The 21,072-nt window shown below is 43.4% G+C and overlaps 1 protein-coding gene and 1 pseudogene across 3 annotated transcripts in view; one reads left to right on the top strand and one right to left on the bottom strand.

Moving 5' to 3' along the window:
• The window catches only part of YPEL2 (yippee like 2), a 105,112-nt gene that overhangs the window by 36,219 nt on the left and 47,821 nt on the right, over positions 1-21,072 (top strand). For all 3 annotated transcript variants that reach the window (XM_047832514.1, XM_047832512.1, XM_047832513.1), the window contains exons 3-4: positions 18,741-18,784; positions 19,857-19,965. In XM_047832514.1, coding sequence (XP_047688470.1) covers positions 18,741-18,784; positions 19,857-19,965 — 153 coding nt within the window. The remainder of the gene's footprint in view (positions 1-18,740; positions 18,785-19,856; positions 19,966-21,072) is intronic.
• On the bottom strand, positions 13,232-14,305 carry LOC125151467 (glyceraldehyde-3-phosphate dehydrogenase-like; annotated as a pseudogene).

The following is a 21,072-nucleotide window of genomic DNA, read 5'->3' as shown; positions in this document are numbered from 1 at the left end:
GGAACCAAAATTGGAATTCAGGCATGACTCCCAGTTCATACCCTTCAGTGCTCCACCACACTGTTTCTTGCTCTAAATTAGCAGAGAAACCCAGCCCAGCCTACTCTCTTGGTGCTTCCCAGGCTGTCTGCCTGGCTCAGAAATCTCCAGGTAAACCCCTATTCCTGGGGTCTTGAACTTGAACCAAACATGACACCCTATGGAACATAATACCCTATGGTCTCTGTTGTTTTTTTTCCTTTTTTTAATGTTTATTTATTTTTGAGAGAGAGAGAGAGCACGAGCGCACACACAAGTGGGGGAGGGGCAGAGAGAGAGAGAGAGAGAGAGAGAGAGAGAGAGAGAGAGATGTGGGGGAGACACAGAATCTGAAGCAGGCTCGAGGTTCTGAGCTGTCAGCACAGAGCCCGATGTAGGACTCAAACTCATGAACCATGAGATCATGACCTGAGCCAAAGTCGGCTGCTTAACTGACTGAGCCACCCAGGTGCCCCTCTGGATTTTTTAAAATAGAGTTTTTTGACCCATAGAGCCATGGCAAGCAGGGGAAGGGATGAAGGAAGAGCACAGGTGATTCTCAGCAGGGGAAGAAGTTATTATTTCTTAAGCTGTTTACTAATTAGCTCCTTTTGCTCCTGAAACCAAAAAGAAGAACTCAAGAGTCAGCACGGCTCAGAAGCCCTAATTAATTTGTGGTCCAACTGGGTCAGGGAGAGTGACCCTGTGCAGTGGCTTTTTTCTTTTCAGGGACATGTGTGCCCCAGCTCACCAGGGCAGAGTTCCATAGCACTGAGGGGAGGGATTCCACCCCCCCGCCCCCCACCCCTGGGAGTTAGATCTCCTGTGAAGCACATGTCTGCCTATTCAGTCCCTTCCTCCCTGACCCTCTGGCTGGGCTCCTGCTGGTGTTAAGTTGCCCCAAATACTCAGTCTCTTATTTCACATCGCCAGGCAAAGATCCCACAGCCAAGGTGCCCTTTCGGCTTAGCTTTCCCATTGGCTGCTCACTGACAGATAAGCTCCTAAGAGGAGGCAAGGGGGAGGGAGGAGAGGTGGGTAACACCTGGAGCAGACCCCTTTGTCCTTTTGTCATTCTGCACAAAGCATGGGTGCTGCGGCTCCCTGCTATTGTGTTTGATGGGGCAGGCCCTGGGTGGTGGCTAGCTGCCTAGCTTTCATCTTTTATTGGTACAACTGTACATATGCTTAGGCTTTACCTAAGGGTGGAAATTGGAGGCTGAAAGTTTTTAAGTGTCAAGAGACAAGGAAACTCTGTATTCAGTGTGTGGGCTGGAAGAATGCAGGAGCTTCTGAGCCAGGCTCCGTTTCTGCATAATCTGCTATGGCCATGGCCTGCAGACTCCCTGTCCAGACCTTGCAGAGATGTTTCATTCCTTGGGCTGGGTGGAACTGAGACGTGAGTACTGCTCCTAGTCAGGAGGGGGATGAAGCCAGCGGACAAAATGTTCCTGTGCCTGGACAACCAGCCACAGCACAGCCTGGGTCCCTGGGAATTGAGATGAAACCTTTCCTCTTTCTTTAGCCAACCCATATCTTGAGTAACAGATGAGTTACTGCCAGACGAACTGGTTTTAATTTACCTTTTTGAAGAGATAGATGCACTTAAAATAAAAATGAGCAGGAAGTTTGCACAGTTAGCATTGCCAGTCTCACCGCTGTTGGGAGTGAACATGTGCTCCTGGACTTCCACAACTTCTCTCTTCTCTGTCACTTGCAACCAGAGCAAATCCCTGGAACCTGGTTATAGGGATTGTTATGTTATGTGGAGTTGATCTATCAGTCAGGAAATTTCCTCAAGAAGAGGTCCTCAACTAGGGCCTCCAAATACAACCCTGTAGGTAGGTGCCAGCATGACAGAACCCAAGAACTGGGCATCTATGTATAAGTTGGTCTTGAGTATCCAGAGACTGTTTAAGAATGTGTACAGAAAGGTAGCAATTAAATGTTTGTCTTGGAATAAGCCTGGCCTCTGCATTCTCCCAGGAGCCCTCGCCTAGGGAAGATGATTAAAAATAGATCTGAGTAGCACTTCCTGCCTGGCAGATGGCTGATAGCAAATGCTAGGGCTTGCAGCTAGCTGACCTTTCCTTTCTGAAATCTGCTCTGTGTTTCCATGATGCTAATTGAGTCCCTCTCTAGACCTAAGCAAAGAGCTGGCTGCAAAAAAAAAAAAAAAAAAAAAAAAAAAAAACCAAAACCAAAAAAACCCCAACAAGGTTTGCTGTCCTGGCTGGGCTCAGTTCATGGAGCAACTTGAAAGTGCTGGAATTCGCATGGAAACACCCACTCTGTGGTCCAACTGGCTGGTCCTTGTTTAAAAACTAACAAGTTCTGCTTTCAAATTTGCTGCCCAATGCTGTTAAGGATCCCACACCCTCTCCACCCCCATCAATAAGAAAAAATTAGTGGAAAGGGGAGTGGTAAGAATGTCCTATGTTAGATGTGTACACAATAGACAATGCTTACACTCACTTCAAAACAAAGTAGATGCCCAAAAGAAAGGCAGGGACTTCTTGAGATCTGGCTTTCAGGAGTGGTTCTATCCCACTCAGCTATCTTTCCTCACTTATAAAACACTGATAATACTTGAGACAATGCCCTTAGGTGGTATCAAACTATGGAAGACACAAGATATGATTGCAAACATCTAGGGACCTCTGCTGGCTTCTCAAGGAGTTATTACCCTCTCCTAGGAAGGGGATGGGGATATATGTACATGGGTTGTGCTGAGGCTGTGCTAAGTGCTCATGTTTCTTCAAATCTTACTTCCTCTCCAAAGAATGCCCCTGCTAAATCTCCCCCCCTCCAAATGATCTCATCTTCTTCAGTTCTATTCATGTTCTCAAAAACTCCTTTAATGTCCATAATGTGTCAAAAGGATACACATTGTTTTATACATATTTTGTGTATTTTAGTCCTGTTTTCTAGTTAGCTAGATTATAAGCACCTTCAGGGCAGAGCTAGCTTGCTACATTCTTCTTTGTGCCCAGCCAGGTCTGGGGCACAGCTGCTCATTAAATATTTGTTGATTTATAATTATGGAGGCACAGTATTCCTCATTAGGATCATATCACAAGATTCTAAGCCATACCCTTACTATTGGACATTTAGATTTCCCCCCAGTTTTTATTTTATTTTATTTTTTAATGTTTTTATTTATTTTTGAGAGAGAGACACACAGCATGAGCAGGGAAGAGGCAGAGAGAGAGAGAGATGCAGAATTTGAAGCAGGCTCCAAGCTCCAAGCTGTCAGCACAGAGCCCAGCGCAGGGCCCGAACTCACAGACTGTGAGATCATGACCTCAGCCAAAGTCAGATGCTTAACTGACTGAGCTAGCCAGGTGCCCCTAGATTTCCCCCCAGTTTTTAAATCATAGACTACATTCATGCGACACAAAACTGTTTTGCCCAGGAGATGATTTTCCAATGCCTGATATCTCACAATGTGTCTGGGGCTTTGGTTTTGGCTAGGGAAGAAGGTTGAGCACCAGAGTATGTGAAAAGGTTTTAAGTTTCTATGTCTTGAGGATGAGAGTCCTAAAATAGGAATTGTCAGATAAGATAGGCCAGCTGATGAACAGAAAAGACTTTTTATGCAGATAAACAGGAAGTTTAAAAACATGAGAGAAGAGGTCTAACTCTGAGTCAGAAATGCTCATTTAATGTGTGAGGCGTTTACTCTCTTGAGAAAGTGGATTCACACAATGTTCACCCTTGAAAGAGACCTTACTCAACCCCCTCATTTCACAGATGATGCAACTCCCAGTTCAGAGGATCATGGATCTGCCCAAGGACATCATGCAGTTGGAGGCAGATGATCTAGCCTTGCCTGACAGGGGCATGAGTGTGTAGGATGGTTGTTGTGACCCAGTGTCGTGTTCTGTTTCTAGAAGGAATACCTAGAATCACCAGTGCCCGGCATTAACACTTTGGCCAGCACCCTATCCTCATTTATATGCTCTTGTCTCTTTCGTAAGAGCCCTTTGGCTGTGATTTCTTCAAGCCCACCATGATTGTCTCTTCCTTTGTAACTATTTCTTATAACTCTACTCCTAAACCTAGTCCATGTGTGTGTGTATGTGTGTGTGTGTGTGTGTACATAGGGATTAAATGTAGATGCATGCTACTGTGCTCACTGGAGGAAAGCCTGACGTTGGACAGAGTTCCTGCCACAGTGGGAAGAACACGTTAGTCAGTCTACTTTATAGTGTATGCAACCTGAAGTCCAATTGTTTAAAGCCTTGGGCTATGATTAGCATTTCCAGGAGAGCAAAGTGTTGAAGGTATTTAGAGAACAACTAGGATGGAACGAAAAATGAGGTTCAGAAGATAGTGGAAAACTTGGTGAGGGTTAAAACCACACCACATACAGAAATTTGAAGGAACTGGTAGAAGGAAGGGTACTGCCATTTATAGAAAGCCTGTTCTGTGCCGGGCGTTTCACTGTTTGTGAGGTGGGTATTGTTCTGCCATTTGGCAGATGAGGAACTTGAGACCAGAGAGGTGAACACATCCAAGAGCACATGGTAAAGAAAGTGCCAGAACTGGGAATTGAATCTAGTTCATACAACTATATAATTCTTCCATTATACCAGGCTACTAAGCTGGGAGAAGTTCAGCCCATACAAAGAAACCTTGATGCAAGCAAGATTATAGCTTTAAAGATATCACTCCAAGTGTTATTTGGCACCAGAAGATATAAAGATGGAGCATTCTGGGAACTCTCAGGAGATAAGAGTTCAACTCATACGAGGAATTAGGGACAGGCAGAGTGACTGGCAGAAGAATGGGCTTCCTGGGGAGGTAAAGAGTTCCCTATCCCTGGACGAGGTTTGATAGAAACGTGGGTGACAGCCATGCATCAGATGAGTGGCTGACCTTTGGAGATCCTTCATATCCCAATGGTCTATGACATTAAAACTGGATACGGTCATGTGTATATTTTGTTTTGTTTTGAGATCTTTTGCTATACCAAAACTGCAATCCACTGCAGGAGATTCCTATAGAATGCTATTAGTTAAGTCTTTCTTTCTCTTTCTTTTTTTTTAGCTAACTCCCCAAGCATTTTTCTGGGTTCTCTGCTCTTTCCTTGTTGTGAAGTCCAGGTGCCAAAGAAAGGATTTTAATGGGCCTCTTTGCTTTTAATTATTTGTTCTCACAGCTTATGAAATGAGAATCATTCACTCAGTAGTGAGTGCGGAAGGCTGTTTTCATGTTGGGTTGCAAAGAACATTCCTTTGGTGGTCTTCAGTCAGCCTTAAGCATTGTAGGTTTACACATTTAATTTTACCTATGTACTGAAGAATGGCCAAGTTGTGGTGAAGCAGTTCATCTAGCACAACTCACAGGAAGCTAATTGGTAGACCAGAATTCTGATTTGTTAATTTACAGTGGAACAGATAATCCTGAAAGCTCAGACTATGTGTTATCTTCCTTGAAGGTAAACCCACTTGAGCGAGAGAATTAGATTTAGGCAGTTGCTAAGTAAATATGGAATCAGAGCAGAGGAAGTTGAATAGCCTAAGAGATTTTCATCAATTTTGACAACTTGATCCATCCTTCTTCATCAAAGAGACAGATTTTCCAGGTGAACACACTCTAGAAAAATCTTGGGACTTGGAATCAAAAGCTGTAGATTTGTGTTCTGACCTTGACTTACAAGCTATGTGAAACTGGGAAAGTCACTTGAACAGCCCTGGGTTTCAGTTTCCTCTGCTATTTTACAGATTGAATTAGTTAATGTGTGTGAAAGTGCTTTGTGCATTCTGATGTCAGTATTAGTCTAATTCTGTTAGGCCCCTTTCTTTTAGTGAGTCACCTGGACAACACCCTTGTTATCCCATCTTCATTCTCCCTTAGACTTTGGAACCAGACTCCCTGGTCTCTGTCATCTATTTGTTGTTTGACCATGGACTTAATTTTCTCATCTGTAAAATGGGGACAACGATTGTACCTACTTCATCAGATCAGTAGCAGATTAAGTTACTTGGTTTATGTAAAACAATTTGAATCTTGCCTGGCATATGGTAAGCACTATATACATAGTAAGCACCGTATACAACTGTACTGTTACTATTTCACAATTTCCAATTGCATGAGCCTGCTTAATTTCTTCTATAAACTCTCCAATTTCACTACAGTGATTGCTTGTTAGAAAGGGTTTTTGGAGCACCCCCACCATAGTGTGTGGCTTCAGTTTCTGAAGCCTTTTCTGGTCTTTTTGCCTGGATTGGTTGCAGGGGAAGACTTACCTTGAGAGTCTGAGGTTTTACCCACTGACATCAGATATCTTTTGTAGTGTGAGGACATTTCATTTTCTGGTGTCTAGTTGGCTTTGGAAACAGAAGTGTAGATTGAAACATAAATCCAAAAATTGGTATTTGTCCTTCCTAGGTATATTAACTTGCATTATCATCATCTTCTTCTTTTTTAATGTTTGTTTATTTTTGAGAGATGGAGACAGAGCATGAGCAGGGAAGGGGCAGAGAGAGACACACAGAATCCGAAGCAGGCTTCAGGCTCCGAGCTGTCAGCACAGAGCCCAACGCGGGGCTCAAACTGACAAACCACGAGATCATGACCTGAGCCAAAGTCGGATGCTCAACCGACTGAGCCACCCAGGCACCCCCAACTTGCATTATCTTCTTAATTTTAGCAGCTCATAGTGAATTATTTTCAGAGACCTGATGGTTTTGAGAGAAATTTAAGTTCCATTATTTCAGCCCCCTTAAAAGTTTTAGTTTTATATTTGAAGTGAACTGCAGAGTCCCCAGTACTAATGACTGCCTGCTATTACATTCTGATTCCACTACCTCTACTCTCTTAACTCAGAGGCCAGTCTCCCCAAACAGACCTAGTGAGGGTGACATGTCCAGCTTTCTTCTGTAGAGAATGGAGTTTGTCTGATTATGGGAATCCCCTGCTCTTTGTCTTTCTGAAGAATGCATGTTTTCTGTGACTTCTCTATGGAGAGCAAGGAGCCAATGCAGGATGTTGAGAGCTGGCGGCATCTGTTTTCCCACTGGCTGCATGTTTATATTGGCATCTACTGTCCTAACCCTTTGCCACAAACTAGGGAGTCTTATCTGCTCTTGGTTCAACAAAGAACAGCCCCACGGCCCCAAACCACATCTGAGGCCCTTAGAACAACTTGGAGAGGTGTGGGAGAGGAGCTGTGAGGGTCTGTGGCTGTAGGGGGTTTGGTAGAGAGTCTGGGGAAGCACTGGTGAGACAGCCCAGCTCTTCCAGACTGGTCCAGCAAATCCCGTGTTACATCCAGAAGGCCCGTGGTGGTGTGAAAGGAAACAAACATTTATTAAATGCTGTTTCACGAGCTAGGCACTGTGCTGTACGTACAGGCATTCATTTAATACAACATCCTTTTGGAATAGGGCGTTGTGTTTCTCCCTTTTGTAGATGGGGCCCTGAGGCTCAGAATGACTTGCTCAAGGTTACACAGCTTGCTCCCAAGCCTGCATCCTTTCCACTGAACATCAGGCAGACATGACACCATGAGGGAGCTGACTTTGCAGGCTCTTTATGCCATTCTGTTTCCATTCCATTTCTCTATTCTAGGTCCATCCCTAAAAGCAGTCTGTTTCATATAGGCCAACAGGAAGGTGAATGTAAATGGTCTGATCGTTAAATGACTTAGATCCCAGAATATCCCCCGTTAAGCAATAAAACGTGGCACCCAGACCGCTCAGCACCTTTTGTGTCTGCCGTTAGTTGCTTGCATCATTTGCATCATGTATGCTCCCATGCCCTTGGAATTTTATGACTCCACACAGCAGATATTTCCTCCTTTAGAGCCAGTCCTTTCCCAACCCCTCCCTCCATCTGTTTAGGGAATGTGAGAGTGAACGGAGACCTACAAAACTCAGAGCCAGGGGAGGAGGCCTGTAGGAGGCCATGCTTCTGCCCCTAGTCAGCGCACATGACTTTCTACCCCATGTCAACGTTTCTAGACAGATATGTGAAAGCTTTTGGTAAACGATAAACACATATAAATGGCTTTGTTCTTTCCTCATCTTTCCTAGTGACCTGTGTCCTAGTGTTGAAATCATACAGAGTCAGGAAATTCTTCCCTTATAATTAACCCAAGTCTCTCTTACTTCCATCTGCGTCCATTTCCTTGTCTGTTTCTTTCAGAGAAAATGGAAGAAATCCCCTTTAATCTTCTTCCCTCTTAGCTAAACTCTCCTAATCTCTTTAAGTTGCACTTGGGTTCTAATTCTGGAAGTTTTCATCATTTTCATTATTCTTTATTATGTGCTTTCTCCATGTGCTTCCTCAAGAGTGAAATCCAAATAGGACCCAGTATTATTCGCCTTGGGTTTCAGCTCTTTGGAATGGAGCCTATGGCTTACCCTGACCCTAAATGGTAAGCTCCACTGGGCTTGACGATGGATGGAAAAAGAATGAGAGAGGAGAAAAGACTGACCTGGCCTTCCCCAACAGAGTGTCAGACCTGCTGAGGTGGGATGTTTAACCAACACCCCAAGGACAGGGGGTTTACTAACCCTCCTTTGTATCTCTACCTAATACTTCTGCTACCTTCTTGCTGAGATAGTATATAGTGTGGCATATAGTGCCTTCAGCAAATACGTGGAGACAGAGGGTAGATTTGTGGTTGTCAGGGTTGGGGCAGGGGACATGGAAGTTGACTGGTACAATATGAGATTTCTTTTTGGAGTGTGGAAATGTTCTGGAATTAGATAGTGGTGATGATTGCACAACCTTATGAATATATCAAGAGCCACTGAATCATATAAAAAGGATGACTTTTATGGTAATGTGAATTATATTTCAGTTAAAATGAACTCAACTTTATGTTTGTACTAATAAGTTCTTTTATAGCTATCTAATAAAAAGAAATTGTAACAGCAACAACAAAATATATATAAAGCCTTGAAGTTTATGGAGAACTTTTTTTAATACACAGTATCATTTATTTCTCATAGAAAGCTGGTGTGAGTGTGAATACGATTTTATTGTGCCCATTTTACAGATTAGGAAATCCGGTCTCAGAGTAGTTAATTGGCTTGCTCAAGTTAGTGGCCGTAGCTGGTACATGGCAAAGCCAGCGTTCAAACTCTAGCACTCTACTTCTTTGAAGCCCATGTAATTCACACTGCCTGTGGATGGTAGGATGGAGAAGCAAGCGCTAAGTGCTTTAAAGAATTCACAGAACATGACTGGAAAGGATCATAGGGAGCTTCAGTCTTATCCCTCCATTTTTATGGAGACATTGAGTTGCAAAGAGTGGAACATTTGCCTTTTGTCATAATAGAGAAAGGGGGAGATCATAGTTACCAAAGAAAAGGATTTTCTAAACCCAAGTAGATTAGAATCGGCCTTTTCATCTCTCTTTTCTAGGCTTCTGAACAGGCCAAAGAGGAAAGATAGAGAACTGAACTTCCTTTTACTCTGGACTTCATTTACCTTGTTTTACTTATTATCCTCAGAACCCTTATGAAATAGGCATTGTTTCCATCCACTGATGTAAAAGATGTGGAAGTTGAGAGAGGCTGAATAATTCTCCCAAGGTCAAGTAGCTAATAAGTTGTAGTTGTAAAACCAAGATTTGATCCTGATTTTCTGATGCCAGGACCAGATCCTCTTACGAATGCCCATTTGCTCCTCACTCCCAGATATTGCAGTTGGGTGGACATCTGTGTCCTTCATCTCCTGAGACAACACATGCTCAGTTGAAAACGGTTGGCCTTCCCAGTGAGAGAAGAGGGCCTATGTTGGAGAGCCTCTGCTTCATGCTAGGAGGACTTCGTGCTTGAGTGTGCTCAAGCATGAGGACTTGCGCCTGTACCAAGGGGAAGGAACCCACATGTTTGCTCTTTTGCCATTCCTGCTCCCCCTCCAAAAGTATTCATTTTCAGTGGTCCTCCTACTTTTGGAAGGAATTGCTGCCTTCCAGACTTTCAAAGGGGCCAGAAATCAGTGGTTATGGATACTAAACAGGAAACTCAAAGTGCTTTCCGTTCCTTTGAGCTGGCTGGAAGGGCTGGGCCTAGAACTATTACTTTCCTTTAAAGGACAGAAGAAAAGCGTTGTGTAATTTAAACACACACACACACCACCACCACCACCACCACCACCACCACCACCACCAACAACAACAGAAAACCTTTCCTGGAGTCCTGAATACCAGCCTTGGTTGATACACAACATGGAAAAGAGCTGTCTTGTTGCCTAGCAGTAATGACAGCAAACAAATGTGTCTGACAGTCTGTTTGGGATCTCCTGGGCTGAAATTCTGTTTGCTTCATTCTAATTGCTTCCTTAACTTCCTTTCAGTCTCCCCACCTTTGGTACCACCCTCCCTCAAGGGAGTGCCAGGCTGTGCCTGGTTATGCCAGGCTGGGCTGGGCCCCACAGGATACAGTGACCCAGCCGGGGCTATTCTTGTCTCTGTCTATTTGCAAGATGCCTGTTGTTCTCAATGGCTGTTTTTCCCATCATAAATGTTGACTTGGCAGAGGCCCAGAGTGGAAGCCATGGTAGAAGAGCTTCCCAAGTCTTGCCCCAGGAAATTCAGCTGGTTCTGAGTACCAGGCTGAGGAAACAGGTTCACAGTTATTCAGGGGGTACCTGAGTAGATATTGCCTCCAAGACAGCTCATTGCAGAGTGTGGGCCTCTGCAAGCTGACTTTCGTAGAACAGGCCTGGAGGAACCAGAATGGCCCTGAGAGGCACCTCTGGGCCTGGCTGTCATTCTTTTCTATGCCCTGTGTCCTCTCCCACCCCTACTCTCTAGGAATTCTAAGCTATGCCAGGCTAGAGGAAATTACTCGTAGGTCCTGCCCTGAAGTAGACAGAAACCCCCGGAGCAGTGGTCTCCAAACTTTAAAAAAAGTTTTTTTAGTGTTTATTTATTTTTGAGAGAGAGAGAGAGAGAGACAGACAGACAGACAGACAGAGACAGAATGTAAGCAGGGGAGGGGCAGAAAGCAAGGAGACAGAATTCAAAGCAGGCTCCAGATTCCGAGCTGTCAGCATAGAGCCCGACGCGGGGGGCTCGAACCCACAAACAGTGAGATCATGACCTGACCCAAAGTCAGACGCTTAACCGACTGAGCCACCCAGGCACCCCCAAAACTTTAAAAATCACATACCACTATTAGTAAAATGTTTGAGTATATACTCCTAATATATGGATATTTAGCTTATAAGTGGTATCATGTACTTCTATGTAATATATACATTAGAAACATATATTCAAAGACATGTTAAATAATATAATTTAAAAGGAAGAAAAAACAATTACAAATATGTTTTCAAATCTTATTTATTGAAGGTATGTTTTAACATGCTCTTTTTTAAAAAAAATTACCGTTAATCACTTTCTGATACAGTTAATTCTAAGGTATGTCTTAATGAGAGTATATTTCAGTGCTTCAGTTAAACAATTTCCCTTGTCAAAAAGTCCCTTACAAAGAAAGGTAGATTCAAATGCAACATTAGCATGTCTGTGCTTATGAAAATCATGATTCCTGCAATCCAACCCATTTTATCCAATCACACAAAGGTTTTTGCTGAACTTCGTGCTTGCTCTTGCAAACTTGCAGAAAAGTATTTTTTAACAAGGCTTCAAACCCCTCTGAGACTCTTTGTTTGGAATACTTTTAAGTCGAGTATTAGGAAATTGTTTATAATTCCTAATTGTACAAATATAGAAACACAGTGTAGGGGCGCCTGGGTGGCTCAGTCGGTTAAGTGTCCGACTTCGGCTCAGGTCATGATCTCACAGTTCGTGGGTTTGAGCCCCGCGTCGGGCTCTGTGCTGACAGCTCAGAGCATGGAGCCTGTTTCAGTTTCTGTGTCTCCCTCTCTCTCTCTGCCCCTCCCCTGTTCATGCTCTGTCTCTGTCTCAAAAATAAATAAACACTAAAAAAAAAAAAAAAAAAAACAGTGTACAGATGGGAGATTTCAGAGATGACTTACTTTTATTGGCTTAAATTTTTTTTTTAATTTTGCAAAGTAAAGTTCACTCTTTGGTATACAGTCTTATGACTTTTGACAAATATATGGTCTTGTAACCCCCATAATGAAGACCACAATTCCATCTCCCATGTTACTCCTTATAGTGAAACTCTCCCTTTACCCATAACCTTTGGCAACCACTGATCTTAGTCTGATACATTTCAAATTCATCCATGTTGTTATGTATATCAACAGGTTGTCCCCTTTTATTACAGACTACTATTAAATGGGAGGTATCAGTTTATCCATTCACCAACTGAGAGACATTTAGGTTGTTTCCAGTTTGGGACAATTATGAATAAAGCTGCTCTGAAAAATTCTCCTCCAGGTTTTTACATGAACATAGATTTTCAATTAACCTGGGTAAATGAAACCACAAAATTCTTGTCCATAGTGGCTATGCTGTTTGCAATGGATAAAAGAATTCCAGTTGCTACACATTCTTTTTTTTTTTTTTTTTATGTTTATTTATTTTTGAAGGAGAGAGAGACAGAGCGTGAGCAGGTGAGAAGCAGAAAGAGAGGGAAACACAGAATCTGAAGCAGGTTCCAGGCTCTGAGCTGTCAGCACAGACATGGGGCTTGAACCCACCCACAAAAGTAAGATCATGACCTGAGCTGAAGTCAGCCTCTTAACCAACTGGGCCACCCAGGCGCCCCTACACATTTTTGACAGCACTTGTTTTTGTCAGCTTAAAAAGTTTTAACCATTCTAATAGGTGTGTAGTGATTTCTCATTGTATTTTTAATTTGCACTTTCCCCAATGACTAATGATGCTGAGCATCTTTTCATGTGACTGTTTACCATCTGTTTATTTTGGGGGAATTCTGCTCAGATCTTTTGCTCATTTTATATTTTATTTAAAAAATTAAAAAAAATTTTTTTAAATGTTTATTTTTGGGAGACAGAGTGGGGAGGGGCAGAAGCAGATGGAGACACAGAATCTGAAGCAGCCTCCAAGCTCTGAGCTGTCAACACAGAGCCTGACGTGGGGCTTGAACCCACGAAGCGTGGGATCATAACCTGGGCCGAAGTCAGACGCTCAACCAACTGAGCCACCCATGCGCCCCTTATTTAAAAAATTTTAAAACGTTTAATATTTTTGACTGGGTACAGTATACTTTATTGATGGTACACGATAAAGTAGGGCTCTCCAAGTCCCTCACCTTTTTCAGAGGGTCTGGGATGGAACCTGGAAGTCAGGAGATTCTCAAGTGTGTTGGGGGATGAGTTGGGGCAAGGACTCCTCAGCAGCTGAGAGCCTCTCTCTTCTTCCTCTTGCTGGGGCTGGTGGTCCATTGGGCTCTTACTCCTTGGAGGCCTTGTGGACCATAAGGCTCACCATCTGGTGGCTATAGCCAAATTCATTGTCATACCAGGAAATGAGATTGACACAGTGGTCATTAAGGGAAATGCCAGCCCCAGCATCAAAGATGGAAGGGTGGGTGTCACTGTTAAAGTTTCAGGAGACAACCTGTTCCTCACTGTAACCCAGAATACCCTTGAGGGAGCCCTCTGATGCCTGCTTTATCACCTTCTTGATGTCATCATATTTGGCAGCTTTCTCCAGGCAGCAGGTCAGATCCATTATTGACATGTTGTAAGTGGGGATAGGAAGTCCATGCCAGTGAGCTTCTCGTTTAGCATAAGGATGACCTTGCCTACAGCCTTGGCAGTACCACTGGAAGCAAAGATGATGTTCTGGGCAACCTTTTGGCCATCATGCCACTGCTTCCCAGAGGGGCTGTCCATAGTTTTCTGGTTGGAAGTGATGGCATGGACTGGTCATGAGTCCCTCCACAATGCCAAAGTTGTCATGGATGACCTTGGCCAGAGGGGCCAAGCCTTTGGTGGTGCAGGGGGCATTGCTGACAAGGTTGAGGGAGTTGTCATACTTCTCATGGTTCATATCCATCAGACATGGGGCATTAGCAGAAGGGGCAGAGATGATGACCCTCTTGGCCCCAGCCTCCTTCATGGTGGTGAAGACCCCAGTGGACTCCACAACATACTCAGCATCAGCATCACCATATTTGATACTGGCTGGGTCTTGCTCCTGGAAGATGGAGATGGGCTTTCCATTCATGACAAGTTTCCTATTCTCAGCTTTGACTGTGCCAGGGAATTTGCCATGGGTGGAATCATACTAGAACATGTAGACCATGTAGTCAAGATCAATGAAAGGGGCATTGATGGTGACAGTATCCACTTTGCCAGAGGTAAAAGCAGCCCTGGTGACCAGGCACCCAATATGGCCAAATCTATGTATTCCAGCCTTCACCATCCTGTCTCGAATGTTGCTGGCACTGTACCAGAAGATGCCAATGTCTGTCGAATGGGGAGAAGCAGAGAGTTTCTTTTGCTCATTAAAAAAAAAAAATTAACATTCATTTTTGAGAGACAGAGAGAGAGAGAGAGAGAGAGAGAGAAACAGAGCATGAGCGGGGGAGGGGCAGAGAGTGAGGGAGACACAGGATCTGAAGCAAGCTCTAGTCTCTGAGCTGTCAGCACAGAGCCCGACAAAGAGCTCGAACTCACTAACTGTGAGATCATGACCTGAGCCCAAGTTGGACACTTAAACCAAGTGAGCCAGCCATGTCTCTTTTGCTCATTTTAAAAATTGGGGTTTTTCTTTCTTATTGTTGAGTTTTAAGAGTTCTTTATATATTTCAGATACAAACACTTTGTCATATATGTGATTTCCGGATATTTTCTCCTAGTCTATGGCTTAACTTTTCCTCTTTAACTATTTTTCAGAGTAAAAGTTTAAAAATTTTGATGAAGTTCGTTTAGCAGTCTTTTTCTTTTATAAATTGTTTCTGGGGTAGCATCTTTTCTAACACAAAGATTTCCACCTGCATTTTCTTCTCAATATCATTCGTTTTGAATCAATTTTTGTATAGTCATATCAATTCTCAACTACAAAGAGCATATTAAATGAAAACATTGCCAAATACCAGTTCTCTCCATAGCACAAATTCCCTTTGAAAACAAGTTACATTCCCATTCCCTGTTAAAATGTCACCTTTACTTTGAAGGGGCAGATTTAGCGAATTTATTCTTTGGAAAATATTGCAGAGTACCGTACTACTGGCAGCTACTTTTTACTGCAAAGCCCAGCTTGGAATGCTCATCTTTTTGCAAAAGAAAAACACATAACTTATCTTTACATTTTTAAGTACTTTGATATAAGCGTGAACCTCTTTGTGGTGCTCTATCCTATTACAAAAAAACCTGCAAGGATCCTACTGTTCAAATATCCTGTTTTTACAAGCTAAGTCTCACTATTGTCATCCTATTGCACAGAAACAACAGTATTCACAATATGCTAAAAGCACAGGCTGAAGGGTGCCATTGTCAGTGCCACACACACATTCAGTGAGAGCCCCACACCTCCTTGTAGATTTCTGTACACAGATGGCACATACTAGCCCAGGGAAGATCCCAGTGGCAATCTCTATGGCTGTTTGTTGAAACTCTGGTTTTGTTTGTTTGTTTGTTTGTTTTTAGAGATAAAAATAGTTTAAAAATTTAGTGTTTTTTCTTTACCCTGATTGTCTTGTATATGTTCTGGGAATACTACTACCCTGGAAAGTCTTACAATGCTGCCTCTCTCCCTGCATTCCTGCCTATGCCTAGGCATAGTAGATAATCTATATTTCTTTGATAAACAAATTTGATAAATTTGATAAACAGATTTCTTTGATAAACAAATCCATCTGTCTGGTTACAGATGGTGGAGCTGTGTTGCTTTGTGTTGTCATTTTCCTGTCTGCTTTCTTCTAGCATTTGTTTTTCCATAGCCCCATTTTTCTAAGCACTGAACTTGAAGTTCATAACAAATGTTTCTTAGAGGATGATTCTCCTGATTATCCATAACTTAGAACCATGGAATCATACGAAGTATAATTTTGGAGCTGGGAGGGGACTTGGAGGTGGACTAGTCTAAATCCTTTATCAAAAACCAAATATAAAGGAATTTTATAAATCCATAGAATGGAATAACTCAGCAATAAAAAAGGAAGCATCTTTTGATAAAATGCAACAACATGGATGAATCTTAAAAGAATTACGCTGCATGAGAGAAGCCAGACCAAAAAACCCTACATAGGGTGTGATTTTCATTTATAAGAAAACAGAAAATACAAACTGTAGTGACAGCAGCAGCTGCCTGTGGATGAGTGGGGAAAGGGACAAGGAGGGGAGGAAAAGGCTATGTCCGATGAAGACGGACAAGAGGAAACTTTTGGGTCCATAATCTTTTTTTTTTTTTTTTTTAATTTTTTTTTCAACGTTTTTATTTTTATTTTTGGGACAGAGAGAGAGCATGAACGGGGGAGGGGCAGAGAGAGAGGGAGACACAGAATCGGAAACAGGCTCCAGGCTCCGAGCCATCAGCCCAGAGCCTGACGCGGGGCTCGAACTCATGGACCGCGAGATCGTGACCTGGCTGAAGTCGGACGCTTAACCGACTGCGCCACCCAGGTGCCCCATTGGGTCCATAATCTTGATTGTGGTGATGTTTTCACAGGTACATATAGATAGTACACATTAAATATGTACAGTTTAGGGGTGCCTGGGTGGCTCAGTAGGTTGAGTCCTATTTTGACTCAGATCATGATCTCATGATTCATGAGTTCGAGCTCCACATTGGGCTCTGTGCTGTCAGCCGAGAGAGAGCCTGGAGCCTGCTTCAGATTCTGTGTCTCCCTCTCTCTCTCTGTCCTTCCCTTGCTCATGCTCTGTCTCTCTCTCTCAAAAATAAATATTTAAAAAAATATGCACACTTTATTATGTCAGTTGTACATCAATAAAACCGTTTAGAGAAAAAAAGGCAAATAGAGGCAATTTAGCTGTGGGATAAATAATAAAACCTACAGTATGTCAGATCATGTGCTGTGTGGTAGGGGTTCAGAGAGACAGTGAAGACATGGCCTGTACCTTCAGGCAGCTCACGATCTAGTGAAGGAGTTAGAAAATAAGCGGATAAATTAGATCCAATATGTGAAGGACTAAGAAAGAGGAACAGACAAGGAACAAGAGGTGTCCAGTACATGGGTGCCAACACGTGCCTCTTCTCGGGGGAGGGGTCGGGGAAAGCCTTACGAAAGAGAGGAAGCTGAGCCCAGGCCTAGCATAGGTCAGGTGGAAGAGCCTCCCCATCTGAAGGAATATCGTGGGCAAAGTTGTTGAAACGCAAAATTCCAGGAATTGCACGTGGTTCGGCCTGACTAGAGCAAAGGACGCTCCAGCAAGAGAAGAGACCGCAGAGGTTGGTGGGGCCAGATTGTGAGGCTTTTGCTACCCTGGCAGTGCTTGGGTGCCTAGTGCTCCAAGGCTGAACTAACAGGTTGTGCAAATCCATAATCTGTGTCACAGGGACATGTCTCTTCCAAACACATGGCACAGACCTCCAGATTTTGAGGCTGGGACACTCATATTCATGCTTAGTTCCAGTCTGGAGCTCTTATGTTCCTCAGGAATGTCCCAAAACCCAAAGGAAAGAAAGCTGGTTTGGGTCTGAGCAGCAGCTGGGGAACATCTGCATGCTGCTTGGAGCTCCACCTGAGAGCAAAGGCTTCTGGTACATTTTTCTGTTGGGCAACCAGCAATCTAGCTGCCCCAAAGGCAGTTTTTCCACAAGTCAAAAATTTTGTCTTTCTTTCTGGCTGGCAGCACTGATCCCTGTAGTCCTGCATTTCTGACAATGGCTGTCTGGTGTGCAGTGATCTGTGTCCTGTCTGGTTCTCTCCTACCCTCTGGTCATCTATTAACCAGCCACCACCGGATTTCTCCAGCCACTGAGCAGTAGAGGTCATGAGAGAGTCCCTTATTTGTTTGTTTTTAGAGTGGTTTTCAGAGAAGACTGGGATGTTTGATGCAGAGTACGATTGTCAGACCGCATTAAAAATGCAGGCAGCAATGCAGAACACGGATGGCTCATGTCAGCCAGACATTTCAATGTAACCAGAGGAGGAAAACACAGATAGGGCCTGTGTTAATGGAAGTAGATGCCAAACTGTGTGGCAAGTTCTGGCTCATGTTTCTCCTATTGCCTGCTACCCCTTCAGTTGGAAGAAAGAAGCTCATATTTAAGCTAGAATTTAAAATGGGATTGCTGCTTGATGAGCATTCCTGTGATCTAGAGATCAAATTGCTTACACCTCAAAAGGAATTTAGGAGGATTGTAACTGTCATAGCAGTTAGAATCTCCCAGAAGTGAGGAGTGAAGGTTTAGTGGTTTATTCTTTCTTGCCTTGGGGATTCTTTGCTGTCTTCTGCAGGGTTAGACCAAGAGGGCAAGCAAGAGTGCACACACTGATTTCCCTAGCCAACTCAGAGGAAAGCTGTGGCCAGCACAGATGCCTGAAACCAAGATCCAGGAAAGGCCAATGTGGATTATCTCGGGGGTATTAATAAAACAGATGGTGTCAGGAGGGAAGAAGTTTTCAATTCTATTGTGGAGCTTGGTTTTTGTATCTCCTCACCTGGGCTAGTGAAAACAGTCCAAGTGTGGGCTGGCCCAAACTCTTAGCTCTGTTTATTCTGCCCTCATGTCCTCCCCCATGCTGTCTGCCAGCTGGACTATTAAATGGCTCAGTGCTCTTTTTTTGCTGTGTCAATCCTGGAAGGTCATGATTGTTGTGATTTGGGGCTGGTTTCCCAAATGGGTGGGTGAAATGGATATCTAACTATCGATTTGTTTTCTTGCATTTCAGTCGTTCCAAGGAAGTCAAGGACGAGCATACCTCTTTAACTCAGTGTAAGTGTCTCTGAATGGTACATCTGTTGTTTGGTGCAAATTTTGCAGGGTAGGGGAAATGCAGCCCTCAGTGTTAATTCAACACCGGGCCCTGCCTTCTCTGCCACAATAAAAGCCCTGTGGAACATTATTCTCTACAATTAGAAGCCAGTTATCTTTGTGGAGATATATATATATATATATATATATATATATATATATATATATTTTTTTTTTTTTTTTTTTTTTTTTTCAGCATCTTTGGCTAAAAAGTATACATTTACTACCCATAGTAAGCACATAAGAGGATCGGAGGGCTATATAGTCTCACAGAGAAGAAGTTGAAGTGATTCTGAGAGCCTCATCATGGAGGCTTCATAACCAGGTCTAAACCATGGTCATAACCGGGTCATAACCATGAGTCATTGGAGAAGAGGGGAGGTCAAACAACAGACCCCGATGTCTGCTGCAGGAGCTCAGGCTAGAGGAAAGGCCCGGTTAGTGAAGAGTCTCCTTGACTGCAGCCTGTAGGGCCTTCCATCATTGCTGGGCACATCATTCATAGCCTCTTACTTGGGAAAGGAGGGTGAAGCTCACACAAGCCTGATAAACTGTGAGAATGGAAATCTAGCATGTTCAGCTTGAGATAATATGGGGCTCGTTCATCCTTGTAATTGGGACAACATGGTGCTGATGTCATGTTGCCATGTTTGGCTGCATTCAGTCCTCAGTAAGCTCTGAGCTGAGGACTCAGCTCATGGTCTTCACAGTGTGGCCGTCTGTTTGTCCCCTTGGGTTAGAAGCATTAGTTAGAAACATTCCAAGCAAAGTCTCAACCATGAAGACTATTTTTCATAGACTCACTGAATCAGAACTTGCAGATCTCAAAATCATTTCAATGGTGATGTTTCCACGTGGTTACCTTTTCAGGGTTGTTACCACTCTCAGTCTTAAATGATGCCCTTCTTGGTGTTGGCTTCTCTTGAGGCATCTGTGCTCAGTTGTTTTTTTTCTTTTTTTGCTGCAAGCTCAGCTTGAATGACTGATGATGAATGTGTGACTAACTACCCGTTCTCTCTGTCCCTTGGCACAGAGTTAATGTGGGCTGCGGGCCTGCAGAAGAGCGAGTGTTGCTAACAGGATTGCATGCAGTTGCAGACATTTACTGTGAAAACTGCAAAACCACTCTGGGCTGGAAATATGTAAGTACTGAGGAGTCTGGTTGGCAGTGAGAGGGAGGAAGGGAGAGCCTCATGCTAAAAGATTTCTTTCTTCCACTGTCTTCCTACGGCCTTGTGGGATTATCTTAGTCCAGGACAGGAAACTGGGCCCAAAGAGCAACTCCTGGCACACTCTTGTCTACCACACTCTTCTTCCCTTTTCTCTGATAGTCCCCTTCTACTCATTCCTTCACACCTGCCCCTGAGACAAACACACACACGTGCGCGCGCGCACACACACACACCTGCTTTTCAATTTAATTAATAATAATAATAATAATAGCAGCATATACCATTTCCTGACAGTTTACTGTGTTCCAGACATACATTATTCTATTTATATTCACAGCATCCTTAGAAAGTAGTTCATATTTTAATCCCCATTTTATGGATGAGGAAACTGAGGCTTAGAGAAGTTAATGGTATATCTAATGTTACCTAGCCGTTACGTGGCCAAACCAGGATATAGGTGTCCAGGAGTCTGACTGTGGAGCCCATGCTCTTTGCTCCAGTAAATGTTCTCAGAACATGTTACCCAGGCCCTAGGCTCTATGCTAGGTATCCTCAAACATGTTAATTAATGTCCACTGTCAAATATAGTCATGGATGGACTTTTCCTACTAGACGTTCATTCCTTTGCTGTTTAACTCAACAAGTATTTTTTTAAATATGTATTTTTGAGAGCGAGAGAGTGCAAGTCGGGGAGGGACAGAGTTGGAGTGGGGGGTGCAGACAGAAGATCTGAAGCAGGCTCCCTGCTGACAGGAGTGTACCCAATATGGGACTTGAACCCATGAACCATGAACTCATGATCTGAGCCAAAGTGGTGGGGCTTGAACTAATGAACCATGAGATCATGACCTGAGCTGAAATCAGATGATGCTCAACTGACTGAGCCACCCAGGTGCCCCTCAACAAATATTTTTAACGTCTTGTTGGTACTTAGGATGAGCACTTCACCGGGGTGAGAGGAGGTATAGATGTTCAATGAAAATAAACTTGTGCTATTGCTATTTTTGGCAGATGTTTTTATTATTGGCAAATATGTTCATGTGCTTTTTTCTGCCCTATCATTGTGGGAATATTGAG

Source organism: Prionailurus viverrinus, chromosome E1 (genome assembly GCF_022837055.1).
Source record: "Prionailurus viverrinus isolate Anna chromosome E1, UM_Priviv_1.0, whole genome shotgun sequence".
In the NCBI taxonomy this organism is placed as follows: domain Eukaryota; kingdom Metazoa; phylum Chordata; class Mammalia; order Carnivora; family Felidae; genus Prionailurus; species Prionailurus viverrinus.
This window is presented reverse-complemented; position numbering and strand designations above follow the sequence as displayed.